Raw genomic sequence first — 17,517 nt, forward strand, 5'->3', positions numbered from 1 at the left:
GAGACTGACAGCTAATGTAGCCCAGCGAGCGATGGTTAAAACTTGAAAACACAAAATCTGAAAATAAATGTTAGGGTATGATTCGTCGCATAAAAGTTGCGAAAACCCAATTCTTCAAAAATTTGTTTGGCCATAATTTTTTACATACCATACATTATCAAATCCATACAAATCAAATAAATTGGACGATAGCTACGAACATATTTTGGATAAGATCCTGGTTTCGGAATTGCTACAATCTTGGTATATTTCCAAATTTCAAATACCGATATTACATGAGTGATTGAATAAAAAACAAGAATCGTCAGAAATATGAATAAGTTTTTCGTTGACCGAAATTCGAGATATTGTCGTCCATGGAACTTTTTATATTGGTGATTAATATAAGAAGGGTTTCAATTTGATTTGAAATTGTAAGCCCTTTTTATTTTGCTATGAGTTGTGCATTGAATCTAATTATCGGTGAACTTTTAATAGCGAAATAGAAAGTGGTTTGGTGGAATATTTTAGTGTTTTTGGTTCGTTTAACAATTAACAATTATTATATTGAATATAATAAAATAAGTTATATAACGATATGAAATTATTCACAGTATGAAGAAAGGCAAAGGACTCAATAGTTAATTTATTTGCTTGTTGAAAAGACAGTTGGCGGAAATCCGTAAAGGTCGTCTACTGAGGTTGCAAAAAGTTATGACAGCAATACTTATGCGATATTCGATATTTCCTCTTATAATGAGCTATAACAGGCCAAGTGTCTATGAAAGTCCAATTTTTTCTATAATATGCGTCACTAAGATTTTAATTCTATAAATGTACTTGGAAATTTTGGAATTATCGTAAAATATTATTTTTTCATCCCCAGTTACCATCAAGAATGAGACAATACATAAAAGATTGCATATACCCATGTGCCGTGGCCTCAGTACATAAAATAAGCAAACTACCAGAAAAGGAAGAATAGACGAAATTTAGTAGAAAGCCATGAATATAAAATAAAAGGCACACACATACATTTATACGAGCATATATTTGTGCACAATCCCTACAAGACAGCTGACTATCATATAAGCACTCATATTATCAACATCACTATCCTCATCCAAATACACATTTTTGTTCTAGCCATGGGAAAGTTCTAATAGCTTCTCCTTGTCGGTGTGATATTCTATCTCTCTTTTACCAATAGCAATTTCTTATAACTGAAAAATATACCTACTATGGTCTAAAGGCAAGGCAACTTCTCATTTTTGTTCTCAACAAGTAATCAGTAATCAAAATGAGTAGTTTGGCCCATCAGCTACTCATTTTCGTCATCAAAAAGTAATCAGCACAAGTTCTCAATAACTCCTCATTTTCGTTAAAAAGTAATCAGACTGAGGAGTTTCGTTAAAATGTTTTATTTAAAAATTTAAAAATTTATGTTTCACGAAGATCCGAACTCATTTTTAGCCAAGCATCTACTCATTCGGCTATGGCGACCTTACAACAACAACAGCCAAATTTTACATTAGAACTTTTTTCAGAGCAGCCACATTATAAGCATACAAATGAGTTGCCTTGGCGTTTAAAGTACAGTAGATATATTTTTCACTTATATGAAATTGCTATTGGAAAAAGAGAGATATAATACACACCCCCTGTAGCAAGTCACATATCGCAATAATAGAAAGCAAACAAACGAATTACAGTTCATACACAATTGCCATCAAACACGTAGGCAAGCAGTGGACAATTTTCTCAAAACCAAAATCTGCAAATCCAGGCTTTGTGGCGGTGGAAGGAAGGTGGATTATTAAACACTTATTACACAATATTCATACATTGAGTTTTGGCAACCCTTCATTGAATTTCTTCCATTTGCTACAGTGAATAAACTTACACATAAGAAGAAGAAAAATAGTAAACAGCTGTTTGTTGATTGAACGTGAGTTTTCACGTGTATAATTTGAACCTGGAACTATTTGCCAATAACAACAATATTGTGCTTGGACTTTATTAAAAAATGGGTGACAAAATTTATATAGATAAAACAAGAAAATATAATGATGCCGACGATTATGAACCTACTGATTCTGAAGATGAATATAACGAAGAGGAGAAAGAATTGTTGCGCCAGGTTCGAAAAAGCCGTAGGAAAAGCGATGACGCCAATGAAAATGAGCTAATGGCCTTTGATGAAAGTAATGACGAAGAAGATGAGGATGGCGACGATGTCGGTGCCTTAATGCGCGATAGTGACATAGAAGGTGCCGAAAGTGATGATGACCTTCCGGATACCACCGATTGGGGAAACAAGAGCAGGAATTATTACAATACAGATTTTGTGGATCCCGATTACAGCACCTACACTGCAGAGCAGGAGGAGATGGCGAAGGAAGAAGAAGAGGAGGCGAAAAAAATACAAATGCGTTTGGCGAAACAAATGAAAGAAGAGGATTTCCTTTTGGATGATGCTTTACTTCATGCCGTTAAACCAAAGGACAAAAAGGTAAAGACAGATGTAGTGGAAACAATCAAAGTCAGCGCTGACCTAGCTGGTATAGCGAAAAGGGATAAATTACGATTGCTTCAAGAAGATTCACCAGAATTCGCGCCACTTACGAACGATTTTGAAAACTATTTAACGGAGGTGGAACAACTCGTGTCGCCAGTGATGAAATATGTGCGCCAAAATAATGTTCCGATGATTCCGGCATTGCAATTTGCAGAATTGTACCAAAATATAGCCTTAAGTTATTGTTGCAATGTGGCGTTTTATCTGCTGCTTAAAGCTAAACGTGCCGCCGTACGAAATCATCCAGTTACAAAGCGATTGCTTCAACTAAAGAAACTAATAAAGCAGCTGCAAGACAAATATGACAACATAATACGTCCGCAATTAGAGGCGCTGTTGGAGCGTATTGTTGATGGTGACAAATTTCAAGTGTTAGAAGTGAAGGATGCCATAGAAAGAACCAAAACAAAGAAGACTAAATTAGGAATACTCAAACAATACGATGAAAAAGTTAATATTGATGACAAAGTACAAGCGGCAACAGAAGACGCTGAAGAAGGCGACGAAATGGAAGTTACAGATGATGTACTGGAGGCGGACGAAGATACACGTCGTGGTATTACCTATCAAATCGCCAAAAATAAGGGTCTCACACCAGCACGAAAGAAAGAATTGCGGAATCCGCGTGTCAAACATCGCAACAAGTTCCGCAAAGCGTTGGTACGACGCAAGGGAGCAGTTCGCACTGTACGCAAGGAGACGAAGCGGTACGGTGGCGAAATATCCGGTATCAAGGCGACCGTCAGCAAGAGTGTCAAGTTCAAAGTATAAACAGTTTCAAATTTACAATTATTTTCTAGTAATAAAAACTGTGGATTTGATAGGAATTTTCCAATCACAACGCAACGTTGTTCATACAAAAAATATATTAACCTTTATTTTAATATGGAAGGAAGGAAATAAATTAAATCAAGTTAAATATACATATCAATATTCTGTATTGCTTTTAAATATTTCAATTCTAATCACTAAAATTCACAATACGGTAGACAATTGTCTCTGGTAAGGTATGAGTCACGGACTAATCCTAGTTGTTTTCAACAAAAATTCCGCATTACGATCTTTATCCAAACACGAGCAATACCTAATTTATTTCTGTAATAATTTGCGAAAATCATCATTTGTTTTTGACAGAGCTGCTCCATTGGTCGATTTATTGTTTACTGTATGTGAGATTTTAGAATCCAGCGCAGTAGTAAATTGTTTGCGCACTGCTGTTGGTATGAGCGACATACGAGGCTTCTGTTCGAAAGCTTTGCTACGTTTGTTGCTCAAACCCAGAAGTTTATTTGTATTTATCGCTGAAGTAGCAGATTTAGGTGGTGGTGCCGAGATCGCCACTGAAATCTAAATATAGAGAAATAAAATTTACTAATTAAATAAACGTGATTTCCTTAAGCACATACCGAATGACCGCGCAGTTCAAGCTGATCAGTACCAAGAACGGCCTTGCCAGCTGCTGCCTCTTCTTTGAACTCCACGTAAGCGATATTCTTGAATTTGCCACTCCTACAAATTAAATTACAGCATATATTTATATGACTATGTGTAAAGAGTAAGTTGCTTACTTGTGATATACTAAGCGAACATCCTGCAGTTTTCCAAATGCTCCAAAAATTTCTTCCAACTCTTCTTTTTTGGTGTCATTAGGCAGGCTTTTTACAAAAAGTTTCTTTGGTTCCAAATCATCTGCAGTAATAACATTAAACACTCTTAATAACGTTAATTATAAGATGTGGACCAGTTAAAAACTAAACCTGAATATTTGAACTTTTGCCGTTTCTCTTTATCTCGCAAAACACTGGATATGTACAATGGCCGACCTTTCAAAGAAATTCTATCCAGCGACAAAGCCTTCTCAACCTCAACCTGAAATGTAAGTGTAATATTATATAATCCAGCAAATGGCTTGATAAACTGCATTTTAGTACCGCGTTCTCTAGTTCTACATAGCCAAAACCGCGACTTTTGCCATTCCCAGAGCGTATGAGTGTCACATTTACCACTTTTAAGTCTCGCAATTCGGTACGAATATCATCTTCAGTTAAACTAAAGTATGATCGTCTTATTATTAGTTACCTTTTCTAATATTAAAGTATTTTACCTGTAATCCAAATTACTAAGGAATATACGTAAATGATCTTTTGACAAATCTATTTCTTGATTTTCGTGTTCTTTGAATGTGGCGGATTCAAGGCGTTTTGGTCCAGGCAGATCACCAATCCCACCGCCACCGCCACTACCACTCGGTTGCATGTCTTGCTTTTTTTCTTCCGTTCTTGATTTCTTCTCCGGCACAGTGAACTCAGTGGCAGCTGTTGTCTTGCGCTTTGTAGCTTTATTACCCTTCATACTTGTCATAGTGTCCGTCTTAAATTGGCTCATTTGTGCATGATATTGAATTAAGAATTCGGTACATTCTTTTGTACAATTATTAAGAGTTTTCGTAGTGCCATTACAACGTTCGAAGCGTTCCCAAGCCGCAGCGATAACTGATGGATTGTCAAGACCCGGTGAATGCAGTGCTTTACGGTACAATCTGCAAGTAAATTTTGAATGAAATTGATAAATAATATTTTACTATTTGTTTATATTATTCAGCTTACTTACTTTCTCGTTGCTTCCAAATCTCTGCGTAGCTCTAAGTGCGCAAATTCTATCCACAGACCAGAACGCGTCGCGTTGTCGGAACTTTCTACATTGCCATATTATGAATAGATAAACTATTTTCAAAACTAAACTTATGTAAAATAACTATACAAACCCATGGCGGTAGTCCAAAGTTCTTTTCCGCGTTTCGCATCGGATAGTGGCCCATATTCTAGACGCCCCCAGAGTAATAATATCTCACAATTACAATCGGCCAAGACACCCCATTGTTGGCCGAGAATTGTCCAGGCTAAATTGAAATTCTTCCGCAAAATATCGCACTGAAATTGTTTAAATAACTGCATACATTTGATCTCTATACTGCGTATTTCAAGAACATCTACCTCGTCTTCATTCTCGTAGTCCGTGTGCCGCCGCAAATATGTCAAATACTCCATCCAAACAGTCACAGCAGACTCAGCGGTTTGAAAACCAGCTGACATTGCGCTTTCCAAAATTTCTTGCACCTCCTCACGCGACCGACCCATCTGTTCCAGCAGTAGCATGTACTTTACATATAGCTTTTCCGACCACGTGCAGTTCCGCAGAGCGCGTTTATTAACATCCACTGCGGTTTGGCGAAAGGTGGGTAAATCTTGTAACTCTTCTGGACGCCCATATGCATCGCGGTATGCAATGAAGTCAATATATGTTAGCCAGCAATCTATGTTTAAGCAGCAATCGGCAACCATGCGTTCGTACACTGTTTGCAATACGTTTTCATCAAGGAATTTATCCGACTCTTTGATGTAAGTTATATACACTTCCGCACGTTCGCGGTAACATTTGACATCCAGTTCTTTAAGTTTTTGTTCGAAGTGCAAAATTTTGCGCAGGTGATCCTTAGCTTTAAAGTAATTTTTGTCGATGAGTTCCCAACTCATTTCATGCTTTATCTGCTCTTTGTTCTTTTCATAGAAAACCTTAAATTCTATGTAGCTCTCTTCCATGTTAAAGAGGGGATATTTTAGTTCTTGCAAATAACTTTTGATGTACGCCTCTTGCTTTGCTTCCGAACTGCATGAAATATAATGTAATATAATATCTACAATATTAAATATTTTATACCTCATAGAATTATGGGCTGTGAGAAACTCGCGATATAGCTTAAAAAATTGTTGGCCATCAAGGCAGTGCAGTCCGTAAGTGCCTAACAGTTCACGCCATATCTTTTCAGGATCGGCACAACGTGGCGCTATTGATGCAAACTCCAGCGCAATGGTTGTTGCTAAAATTAAGAGAAAATCAATAACTACACTCGTACCTTAAAGCGCGTCCCCTCTACTCACAGTAATAGTCATCCAAAGCTTTTCGAAATAGGCCCTCAACAAATTCCATTTCTTTGGGCGATAACGCCACATTCATTTCAACGCTTAAATACTTAAGCCACAAATCTTGTGACAAGGGATATGCAGTAGAAAAACGTTTATATGCCTCCCGTATAATATCCAGATCGTCTGTAGTGCTGCAATTATTTGACCGTAAATTCAGTGTTCGTGCTTTCTCTTCGTTATATCAACATTCAAATTTACTTACTGTGCTAATTCGCAGAGCTGCACATATTTATCGTAAACATATTGATTTACTTCCAGCTCTTTAATTAACTTTTTGTATGCCACAAGTGCTTTTTCCGCTTCGTCCGATTCATCGTCGTCCTCATCACTATCGCTATCGAGCCCATCTCCCTTAAGCTGTCGTGCCAAGACTTCCTGTGCTTCAGTCATTACTTCATCCTCATCACTCAAGCCGGCATCCGCTCCCGCTGCATCGTCTTGCAATTGTACTGCTTCATTCATGAGTGAATCTTCATCTGTGAGTACTGCTGCTGGAGGCGCCAAAGCACTCAATACTGGTTGGATCTTTGTACGCACAGTGTCATACTCGTCGTCAGATTTCAATAAAGCTTCCTCCTGAAATAAAATAAGTAAACACAATATATTTATAAAGTAATTTGATGAAGACCCCCATTCCAATTTTAATTATTACTTCTGCCTCATCTATTTCCTCCATTTCGGCTACATTTTCTTTTGTAGTGACCTGTGTATTTTCTCCTGGCGAACTCATCTTTTTTCAATCTTTATAAGATTATTTGTACGAACGCTTTTTCAATTCTAATTGAAAATAACAAGCCTGTAGACAAAAAATAAATTATTCTTCTTCTTTTCTCATCTTTTTAGGCATTCACAAACAACGTGGTGATATGTTCTTTGTGGAACATAATTAAAAGGAGTAACTCGAGGCTTACATGGGCAACTTTTCAGGCAATTCGCCTATCAGTTTCCAGCACACATATTTTTTACCAGAACACTAACACTTTCGCAACTTGCCCATCAGTTTTATACAATTGTTATCTCAAGACGGTAGGCAACAACAATGTTTTTTACATTCAAATGGTACGACAAAAGAAAGTAGAAAATATAATAAAAACACGAACTACATTGAGCAGCCAGCATTTAGTTGGAGCTAGAAGTTTACGACGATGGAAGGAATGGAACGGCTTTTCGTCATTTCATTCTGCACAAGATTTGCCTTGGTTTTGAGTGAAAAGAAAATTATCAGTTGTTTCCTTGCCGACAACAACTGAAAAAAGAAAAATTTGAAAAGGTAAATTAAAGCGAATTAATACAAGGTAATACAGGGAGTTGAAAAACAAACTTTACACATATTTTCTTTGAGCAATTTGGTGGTCTGATTGCCAAAATTTCCATCAGAATGTAAATAAACAAACGAAACCACAAAAACGAAACAGATCATTTCAACATTCAAACTACCGCATCGGAAGGAAAACACCAACCAGCTATTCTACCGCTATTAGCTTATGTTCATTCGCCTATGTGTAAATGCTCAGTATGAAATAAAATGAAATGGCAGCCGAAAGCCTCTGCTGCTGGCGCTGCGTTTGCTTGAGTTTACTTATAATTGTATTATCATGTAAGCTTAAAAAAAAAGAGGTTGTCTGTAAAGTCGGTTTACTGACGATAGTTTAACGTGACAACGTCATAAGAAAATATTGATGGAATGGTTGCAATTTTCAAAACAAAATTTTAATATTATTTGTTTGATAGATATTTTGTATGGATATAGAGGGGGAGGTAAATGGAATTGCAATGGAATAGGTCAAGTTACATTTACACAAACGTGAAAAATGACGAAACATTTATCAAATTCATGAAAGATATGTTCAATTTCGATTGTGCATCAGACGTTAATAAGTCAACAGCACTAAGAGGCACCATCATCGATTTGCCTTTTTCAAGACACTTTACACTCGAAACACTCCCTTTCATTTCCTACTTTTTCTATCATCGTCCTATTCTCAACAGAGAAATGGTTCATTACCACGCACACAGGAAGAAGGCATATGCAAATACAAATATGTGAATTTATATACAAATGCGCATATACATACATATATATGCTCAGTCAAGTAGGAGAAAGCTAGATGTCGAACGTTGCCGAACGCGGGGGCCGATTGTGCTCTTTGTCGTTCGTTCCGCGCTCTCGCTTGCAGTTCAAACACATTAGCTTACATTTGCTTGCGTACGGAATAGATTCGTATATTTGATATGTCCATATGACTTGTATACATCTTTATATATAGATTTGTTCTTTTTGAAAATTGCGTGAAATTGTATATGTATATGCATGTTTATATACATATATTAGTATACAACATATCTTATAAGGTATATGGTAAATATTACCATAAATTTTTTCCTTCATATATAATAAAAAAATTAATAATAATAACATTAAAACAACAGGTATTATTAACAAACTTGGTTTTATTTTAAATTCTTCAAGTAAATCAAATTAATAATAATCAATAAGAAGGCATATGCAAATACAAGTACATACGTGAATTTATATATGTACATATGCGCATATACATACATATATACGCTCACTTAATTAGGAGAGAGCAAGATGTCGAACGTTGCCGTTCGTTTGCTTTGTTCGTTCCGCGCTTTCGCTTGCAGTTCATTCAAGGTTACGGCAATGAGCAAGGTAACGACAAATGAGCAAGGTAACACTAATGAGCAAGGTAACGACACATTTTTTCGTGCGTGCAGCCGGCTAAATCGAATTATAAGACGTTATCACGTCAAAATTAAATAAAAAACAGGGAAGTTTGCACTTTTACCTTAGGTTTTTTTGTGACCTCTACTCCATAACTCATCCAAACCCACATCCTTGTATGTGACTTTCGTCCGGCCGTATCAGGCCAATATATAGAAACACGATTTGAAAGGAAAAATTGATATCAAGTTTCGAAATAATAAAGTGCGGTGTTAATAAGAAAGAGTAAGTGCATTGCAATATGAAAGCAACCCAGTAGCCAAAGGTAATAACTGGAAAATAAGCTAGTAATACACAATTGGAGGCCTAAAGGGTCTGTCAAATAGAACATTCCAGTACTCGATACTTTAAAGCGCTTCAAACGAGTGAAGCAAAGCTGCCATTTGACCACCAAAAAATAAATAAACAAAGAAACGAAAGTTAAGGAGTAGTCAAGAATATACAATAAATCGTGCACACATATGCTACATAACGTCAACATGCGCATACACACATTTCGCACAAGGATTCGCTTCTTTTCTTTGCTGACGTCACACAATTGTCAAATTCTTCTAAAATAATGTAGCACTTTTCGGAAGGTGTCACTTCATGTGTGCCCTACAACGGGCATTCGGACACCCAAGGAGGACAGTCGATCAGTTTAGTACTGCACGTAAATATACACAAGAATCGCTAGAAAAAACATTTTCATTCAATTGGTGTTTCATGCCCGGGTTCGGCACGACCGAATAGTAGTCGCGCACTAATGCAGTCATGTATGATGCCACAAATAATGTATATATTTCATAGTTATGGCGGCCGCCGTAGCCGAATGGTTGGTGCGTGACTACCATTCTGAATTCAGAGAGCACGTAGGTTCGAAATTCGGTGAAGGACCAAAGCATTCTTAAAGTTGTATAATATTTCCACAATAAAGCAAATTTAATTTAATTTGTACGAAAGTTTTAGTGATAAAATAGCAAATTTTAGGTTTAGATGGATTTGGTTTGGCCATTTTAAATAGAAGTGTGTTTTACAAAAGAATTAGGTTGCCGAGATTTTATGTGATGTTCTAACAACAGATAAACAAGACACAAATTTTACTCAAATCACAATTAAAATTTTTTACTTTTTGAATAAACTTAAATATCAAAAATATACCATTACAATAAATATAAATAACATAAAGTTTGTGGTTTAAGAATACAAGGTTTTTTTAATCAATTTAGCTTATGTTATATCGGGTGTATTTTTAACTGCATGGGAACTATGGATTACTATGGTTTGACAGCTGAGAATATGTTGACATTTCTGTTCAGTAAGATTTGGAAAGTCATCATTCACCGTTTAACGCCAGAACCATGTTTCCGAACTGTGGAAATTTATTTTGAAAAAAATACGTTCGTGAAAAATTTTACGTAATTTACTTGAGTCACGTGCCAGTAAAAACCAGCTCGTACAATAATTGAAGCTAAATGACCTTCGTTTACCTTGTATTTTTTGCTGATTCAGCTCTTTTAAATTTATTGGAAAAAGTAGTCAAAAATTGGACTGATCGAGTGGACCATGTAGCCGCGGTGGACATATGTCGGATATCATATTCAAAAAATAAATGCCATCATATTATCTACCAGATTATAATAAAAATAATATAAAATAAAATAAAATCCATTCCAACAATATTTCTGTTTTGTATTATCACTATAAACTCTCAAGCTCTTAAAAACCCCTCCTTTGCATGTATAAATTTTTTTTTTTTTTCAAATCTGCTTTTGTATGATCGTTTGCTTCGAATATTATATTTATAGCTCAAGTTTTATGTTCTAATTTGAAAATTCTGTATTTTCATATAAAAAAATTTAAATAAACTGAAACGCACAATAAATGACAAACATAAGCGGTGTGCGCATTTCTGCAAATGGTTTATCCAGATTTTGTAGCTCAATGTCTGTTTTATTATATTTCTCAGTTAATCAATAATTACTTAACTTCTATAGTGTTACAAAATTCTCTTAGATTTTCAATGTCATACCAGATGCATTTTACATTATTTTAAGTTTACAACATCATCATCAAGTTCAATAAAATTTCAACAAAATTAAATTACACAATTACGATTACAAACATTCTGGATACACAGTTACATTATTTCCTTATTTCTAGTTTCCAATCTCTCTCTCCTTCTTCTCACTTTTTTAACTTCTTTGCCATTTTGGACATTTTGTACTCCAACTCGTTTTCGTCAGCTCCCGAAAAACGATCAACCTTACGGCCATTTCGTATGAATACAAATGTCGGCATACAAGACACTCGGAAATCATGTGCCACATGGCTGCACTTGTCCACGTCCACTTTTAGCACAAATGCTTGATCTTGATATTTTCGCGACAAAGCTCTAACTTTGGGCTCAATACTTTTGCAGGGACCACACCAGCTGGCTGTAAATTCGACCACCACCAAACGACCGCCAGCGGCTGCCAATTGCCTATCAAAATCAGCATTGCTTCGGACAGTGTGCAGCATTTCGATAGAGGAGAAACTTGTTGTTTAGATAAAAGAAAACTTTTACAAGATAATTAGGAAAACAGTAAAATAAGCACCAGAGTCTTAATAACTCAACTGGGACGTCTTAATACTCTGCGAGCCTTACACAAAATAATTATAAGGTAGCATTTTCATAGCGGCATAAGCTAAGCGCATTCAAGGTCCAACGTTAGTTGATATAACGGTTGTCGAATTTATTTACTATAGTACCTATGTGTTACATACTTAACTCATAACTTGTACTTAACCCATCTGCTGACATATAAACACTAAATACAGTAGATTCTGTTTTTATGCGGTTTTGAAATAGTGCGGTTTTTTTTTTAATTAAAAAATGCATGTCGACCTATCGGAAAGTGTACATATAAACAAGATTCTAAGCCAGCTAAGCTAAAACTCATCACAGATTACCTTAAAAATGCTAACCCTACAAGTATGGAACCACCTGCATCACAATCCAGATCAGTCGTGTACATTTCCTCAAGTGAAGGATGTGATTTTATACCAAATCCTAAACGAATGCGCAACATGCGGGTATTGTCTGATTCTATTTCTGACGATGTAAATTTATTTTTCGACTCTGACGTTTCTTAAATAAAGAATACAATTATTTGTTTATGCGATTTTATTTAATTATTTCAGATTCATGCGGTCTATGGAACGTATCTATAGCTATAATATGGGACTAGTACCCTTTTTTATGCGATTTTATTACATTATTTCAGATTTATGCGGTTCTTAGCACTTTTGAAGCGAATCTATAGTTTTGCTATAGCTTTTTTTATGCTGTTTCTTGTGGAACGTATATACCGCATAAAAACAGAATCTACTGTATATACCTAGATGAATGAGATTATTTTATTTGTGTTGGTATTACAGTGTTCCCAATGAGTAGGTTTGCTATAGAAATGCTTATACTCATCAGATCTCTGCAGCGGGTCGAAGGAATTTTGTTTACATAGTACAGAGTGTTCCCTCGACTGTCGAGTCGACGCTATGAGGATTATGCGGGCGTTTATGCATATATATATTCATATGTACTACAGCATTTTCTATTAAATGAAATCTTTTTCACATGAAATTAAACCATTTTGATAATACTGAACCAGAGTTGCAAAATTCATTTTTAAATATGAATAACGCCAGAATGCATCAATATGGTTTTATAAGTTTCACTGAAGGGGTTAGGTGGGTTACAGAGGTTCAAAAAAAGGGTATTTTTACTATTTTTTTTTTAATATATACAATCATATATTTTTTTTAAACAATTCAGCATATCAAAGATACATATTTAAACAGTATTTTGTGAAATTTTTATTTAAAAATTCCGAAAACTCAGCCGTTGGTACCTCATCTCCCTTAACGTCTCACAAAAAAATGCTCTTGCCGTGGACAGCATAACTCATTATTGGTTCATCTAAAATCAAAAAACCAAAAATATTTCGTTAGTACATGGTTAAATCTCGTTACTGGACGAAGGAAAAAAAAAAATTTATTTGAATTTTTGACAGACTTTGAACAAAAAAACACATTTTTTGGTCAAATTTTCGTCATGTGTTGGATGGAAAAAATTAGTTGTAATAAAAAAAAAAGAATCCTTCGTTCAATAACTTGATAATGTTATTCCAAAGATGTGTGCAAAATTTGAACAAAATCGCTTTATAACTTTTCGAGAAATCGTGTCCACCGACTTAAAAAATCGAGTTTTGAGATAAACGCGTTTAAAAACGAAACGCTGCACTGACATGGCCTGATGGGCGGAACTTCTGAAGGGTCTATCTCGTAGAATTTTACTCGGATCAATTTGAAATTTTAGGAGAATATTTTAAACATATTATACTATTTAAAATCGATTTTTTGAAATTTTCAAACCCACCTAACCCCTAAATTTAAAAAAGGTCAATTTAATTTTAGATTTAATGCAGACTGAAAATGTTATACAGCCATTCCAAATTAAATATTTTTTTTAATGTATGATAGATGTAATTTCCTCTTACATGGCCTTCGGCTTCGTTCAATTTTTGCTCCTGAGCAAACTGACGTAAATGAACTTAAGTAAATTTTTTAATTTGTTTTTACAGAATAATAACGCCATAGCCGGAATGGTTGGTGCGCACCTACTACTCAGAAATACGTAGGTTCGAATCTACATGAATATCAAATTGTAGAAAAAGTTTTTTTTCTAATAGCGGTCGCCCCTCGGCAGGCAAAGACAAACTTTCGAGTGTATTTCTGCCCTGAAAAATTCCTCATAAAAACCATTTGCCGATCGAAGTGGAACAACAGCAAGACGCACATCACAAATAGGAGAAAGAGCATGGCCAAACACCTAACGGAAGTGTTTGCGCTAATTATTTATTTATTTTTTTTTTTTTATGGAGGAGGAAAAAATGTAAAGAGCCTCTAATATGAGGAAATTCAACACTTTCTGATCCGATTTGCAAAAATAGGACATGGTTGGAAAAGTTATAAATGAGACAGTATTTCAGTTTGTATCACTTAAAATATTTTCGCACAAAATATTTTTTCAAAGGGTTTTACTTTTTAATTACAAAACCTCGTTCCGAATTCACAAACATTTTTCAACTAAATTATATTCAATAACAAGATTAAATACCTTTTAAGTAATGCACACCGCTGGTTTCTTCTCCTTTATTGTTCCTCCGTGGGCCCCTCCAGCAGCCCCGAAGCTCCCAGTCTGACTTTCCAATATCGCTACCTTCAACCCCTGTCCTTTTACCACAATCTCTGTTTCGTGTACCAAAACAGAATATACCGGAATCAATATCAATTAAACTTAGTAACTTTTTTTATCTTTTAATTTTTATATAGCTTATTCGAAAACATTAACTGTATGTATTTTTTCTCTAATTTAAATACTGCCAAGTAATATTAAATATGCTATGGTATACCAAGCACTTAAAATATCTAAGAATTGGATCTTACAAGAAATATGCCATGTTCATAAACGTATATAATAAATTCATTTTAGTTCGAAACCCTCAATTGTTACTTGCATAATTTTATAATAAACTTTATAATAATTACTTATTAAAAAAAGTTTCAAATATCCTAATGTCACTTTTCTTTAAAGATCAAACGGTGAAACTGCAGAAAATGCCGCAAATTCATTTTCTAAGCATTCTAGCTCAAATGTTTCCTCTGAACTTAATCTATTCTGGCTACGAAATTCCACAAATTAGTACCACTCCTTTGGAATGTTGCTCCCATCAATCAAAAATCTGAGGCAGGATATTCCATCTTTGAAATTTTCTAAATAAGCCGATACTTATGGGTTTTCAGTTATTTTGCTTAAGGTAATATGTGTATGCACTTACTACTTATATAGGTATGTATGTATAATAGGATAGCCCAAACAATTTGTTTTTCTTGATACGAGATTAAAATTTGTGTTATTTTCAATTTGTTTTTATTTTTCTTTAAGGGGGAAGCCTCATGTAGAAGCCTCAAAATCGGTCATTTTTTTAACATATTTTTAAAAGTGATTAAAAATTTATATTATTTTGAAGCTTAAGCACCACTATATTTAACCTTTCGAGAGTACAAAACAAAAATTTTTCATTTTCTTTTTTCAAAATGGCGGCTCAGTATCATTTCTTGTCGGCTGCCTACGGCGCGAGGTCCCAAACTGCTCTATTTATTACTCTTAATCTATCGATCTAAAACAAAAAAATTAAATTGGTTTTTTTATAACATATTTACGGAAAGGATGAACCTGTAAAATTAAAAAACAAGTATAAATTTAATTAAGTCAGAAGAATTAAAAGTCAGAGCTATTTTATTGACATTTTTAACCCCCAAAAAGTAATTTATCAACGCGAAATATCTGTAATTTTAGGTTTATCCTTCCGATAGTAATGTACAGAACTTCAAACAAATCGGTCGATAACTTTAATTCGAACAGCACGAGCAGTTTTTAAAAAAGTCGTTTCGAGATAATTGAGTTTAAGGGGTTAGGGGTAGTCAGAATTTTCAAAAAATCGATTTTTTTTTTACATTTTCTTAAAGTATAATGTTTTAAAAATATTGTGTAAAAATTTGAAGTGAATCCGACAAATACTTTTCAAGTTATTCAACAATTAACAAAGGACGCTCGGCCGCTCCGAAGCCGATAGCAAAACTTTAAATGCGTTTTTCTCAAAACTATGTTTTTCAAACTGGTGAACACTGTAACTTAAAAACCGCTACGTAGATTTCAATAAAATTTATACAGCTTTTGAAAAACATAAAAATCTTGTGCCTGATCGAAGGATTTTTTTTTTTCAAAAATTTCGATTTTTTTTTAACAATTAACTGTTGGTTTTTTTTTCTAAAATCTGGAAAAAATTTTCTGAGGCCGCCATTTTGTTCATTTTGAAACAAAAAAAAAAAGCTTCGATCAGGCACAAGATTATCTATTAATAAAACTAATTTTTCTTGTCCGATTGGTTTTAGATGAATCTGCAAGGACTTGTGATGTTCACCGCAAGGGACTTCTGGAGAAACGGGCTTCACACAAACCGCGATAACTTTTGCAATTATTAATTTTTTTTTTTGAAATTTTGGTGAAATCAAGTTAAAACATGATGTTTTTATGCTATGTTTTTATTTTTGTTAAATAAATTAATTAAGTAGCAAAAAAAAATTCGTTAAAATCATCATTTTTTCGGGCCTCTGACTACCCCTAACCCCTTAAAGTTTGAGGTACAGGAGCGCGCGGACCCCTCTCTACTCAGTTAGTGGGCTGTAAAAGCTATAATATTGAGAATTTCGGCATGAAAATTTCACAGTATATTCTTAAGATACTATTTTTTCAGATTATCGAAACAAAAAAATCGATTTTTTGAGGCTTCTACATGAGACTCCCCCTTTAAGCGTTGGGTCTTTCCGCAGTGCTTCAATAAAAATAGTTAATTTTTGTTTGTAAATAAAGCATACGGTACAATTTTTTGGACATTCATGAGATCGCGCTTTCGCAATTATTTAAAAAAAAATAATAAAAATGATGTGTCTAAAAGTACGTTCACATAAGGCAGATTACCTGCAAAATTGACAATTAGCTGTCAATAGTTTTTAGTGTAATTAAAGGAGAAATTTACTGTTCATCCCTATTACGTTGCATTTACTTTCATATTCCTACTAGATCGTTACGCAATACTTACCCATTTTATCTTAAATTTCTTAACACGAATTATACGCGTAATGCGGAGGAAATCCGTAAACGACGTTTACTGAGGTTTCAAAGAATTATGGCAGCAATACGCATTCGAAATTCGATATTTCATTTTATAATAAGTAATAAGAAAACACACGCTTTCATTTTATAATAAGTAATAAGAAAACACACGTTATATGAATGCATAGTTAATAATTCCTAACAAGAATTATGTCTAAAAACTCTTTTCTTTGCATTTTATTTCGTTTCGTTTTTTCTTTCACGTTTTTCTTTACACTCGTAAAAATAATGATCTATTATACAGAAAACACAGGATTGTATGTCAAAAAGTATGGTTATTATCTAGGATTATTTTATAATTTCAGATTTTGGGAGAGAAATTTTGTATAGAAAATTATGGATGGGGAGTTGAGCATGAAAAACGTGAACGTATTATAATTATTATTCTATCTTATATATAAAATAAAGTCAACTTTTTGTGTGTGTTCGCTAACCGGCCGTGTCTTTGCACCGAATTAAACCAAACTTACAC

At 34.5% G+C, this 17,517-nt stretch overlaps 3 protein-coding genes across 3 annotated transcripts; 1 reads left to right on the forward strand and 2 right to left on the reverse strand.

The window, feature by feature from the left end:
- Positions 1 to 1,892: 1,892 nt before the first annotated feature.
- Positions 1,893 to 3,480, forward strand: LOC129239023 (something about silencing protein 10). Its single transcript, XM_054874288.1, has one exon. The coding sequence runs from the start codon at positions 2,006 to 2,008 to the stop codon at positions 3,326 to 3,328; it is 1,323 nt and encodes a 440-aa protein (XP_054730263.1). The 5' UTR covers positions 1,893 to 2,005; the 3' UTR covers positions 3,329 to 3,480.
- LOC129239021 (squamous cell carcinoma antigen recognized by T-cells 3) lies at positions 3,406 to 7,359 on the reverse strand. Its single transcript, XM_054874286.1, has 13 exons — positions 7,193 to 7,359; positions 6,743 to 7,116; positions 6,496 to 6,671; positions 6,275 to 6,434; positions 5,551 to 6,223; positions 5,322 to 5,487; positions 5,168 to 5,252; positions 4,662 to 5,096; positions 4,489 to 4,606; positions 4,315 to 4,426; positions 4,126 to 4,246; positions 3,964 to 4,066; positions 3,406 to 3,904 (listed from the first exon to the last, which is right to left on the reverse strand). The coding sequence occupies exons 1-13, from the start codon at positions 7,268 to 7,270 to the stop codon at positions 3,647 to 3,649; spliced, it is 2,859 nt and encodes a 952-aa protein (XP_054730261.1). The 5' UTR covers positions 7,271 to 7,359; the 3' UTR covers positions 3,406 to 3,646.
- A 3,838-nt stretch (positions 7,360 to 11,197) lies between these two features.
- Positions 11,198 to 11,926, reverse strand: LOC129239515 (thioredoxin-2). Its single transcript, XM_054875039.1, has one exon. The coding sequence runs from the start codon at positions 11,786 to 11,788 to the stop codon at positions 11,453 to 11,455; it is 336 nt and encodes a 111-aa protein (XP_054731014.1). The 5' UTR covers positions 11,789 to 11,926; the 3' UTR covers positions 11,198 to 11,452.
- Between the last annotated feature and the right edge of the window lie 5,591 nt (positions 11,927 to 17,517).

This window comes from Anastrepha obliqua, chromosome 2, assembly GCF_027943255.1.
Source record: "Anastrepha obliqua isolate idAnaObli1 chromosome 2, idAnaObli1_1.0, whole genome shotgun sequence".
NCBI classification, from domain to species: domain Eukaryota; kingdom Metazoa; phylum Arthropoda; class Insecta; order Diptera; family Tephritidae; genus Anastrepha; species Anastrepha obliqua.

Bases quoted from the DNA above. Each gene is read 5' to 3' on its own strand.
- LOC129239021 (XM_054874286.1), bottom strand. From the start codon at position 7,270: ATGAGTTCGCCAGGAGAAAATACACAGGTCACTACAAAAGAAAATGTA. The intron at 6,672-6,742 runs GTAAGTAAATTT...AAATAATTGCAG, and splicing joins CAGCTCTGCGAATTAGCACA to CACTACAGACGATCTGGATA. The intron at 5,253-5,321 runs GTTTGTATAGTT...ATGGCAATGTAG, and splicing joins ACTTTGGACTACCGCCATGG to AAAGTTCCGACAACGCGACG.
- LOC129239023 (XM_054874288.1), top strand. From the start codon at position 2,006: ATGGGTGACAAAATTTATATAGATAAAACAAGAAAATATAATGATGCC.
- LOC129239515 (XM_054875039.1), bottom strand. From the start codon at position 11,788: ATGCTGCACACTGTCCGAAGCAATGCTGATTTTGATAGGCAATTGGCA.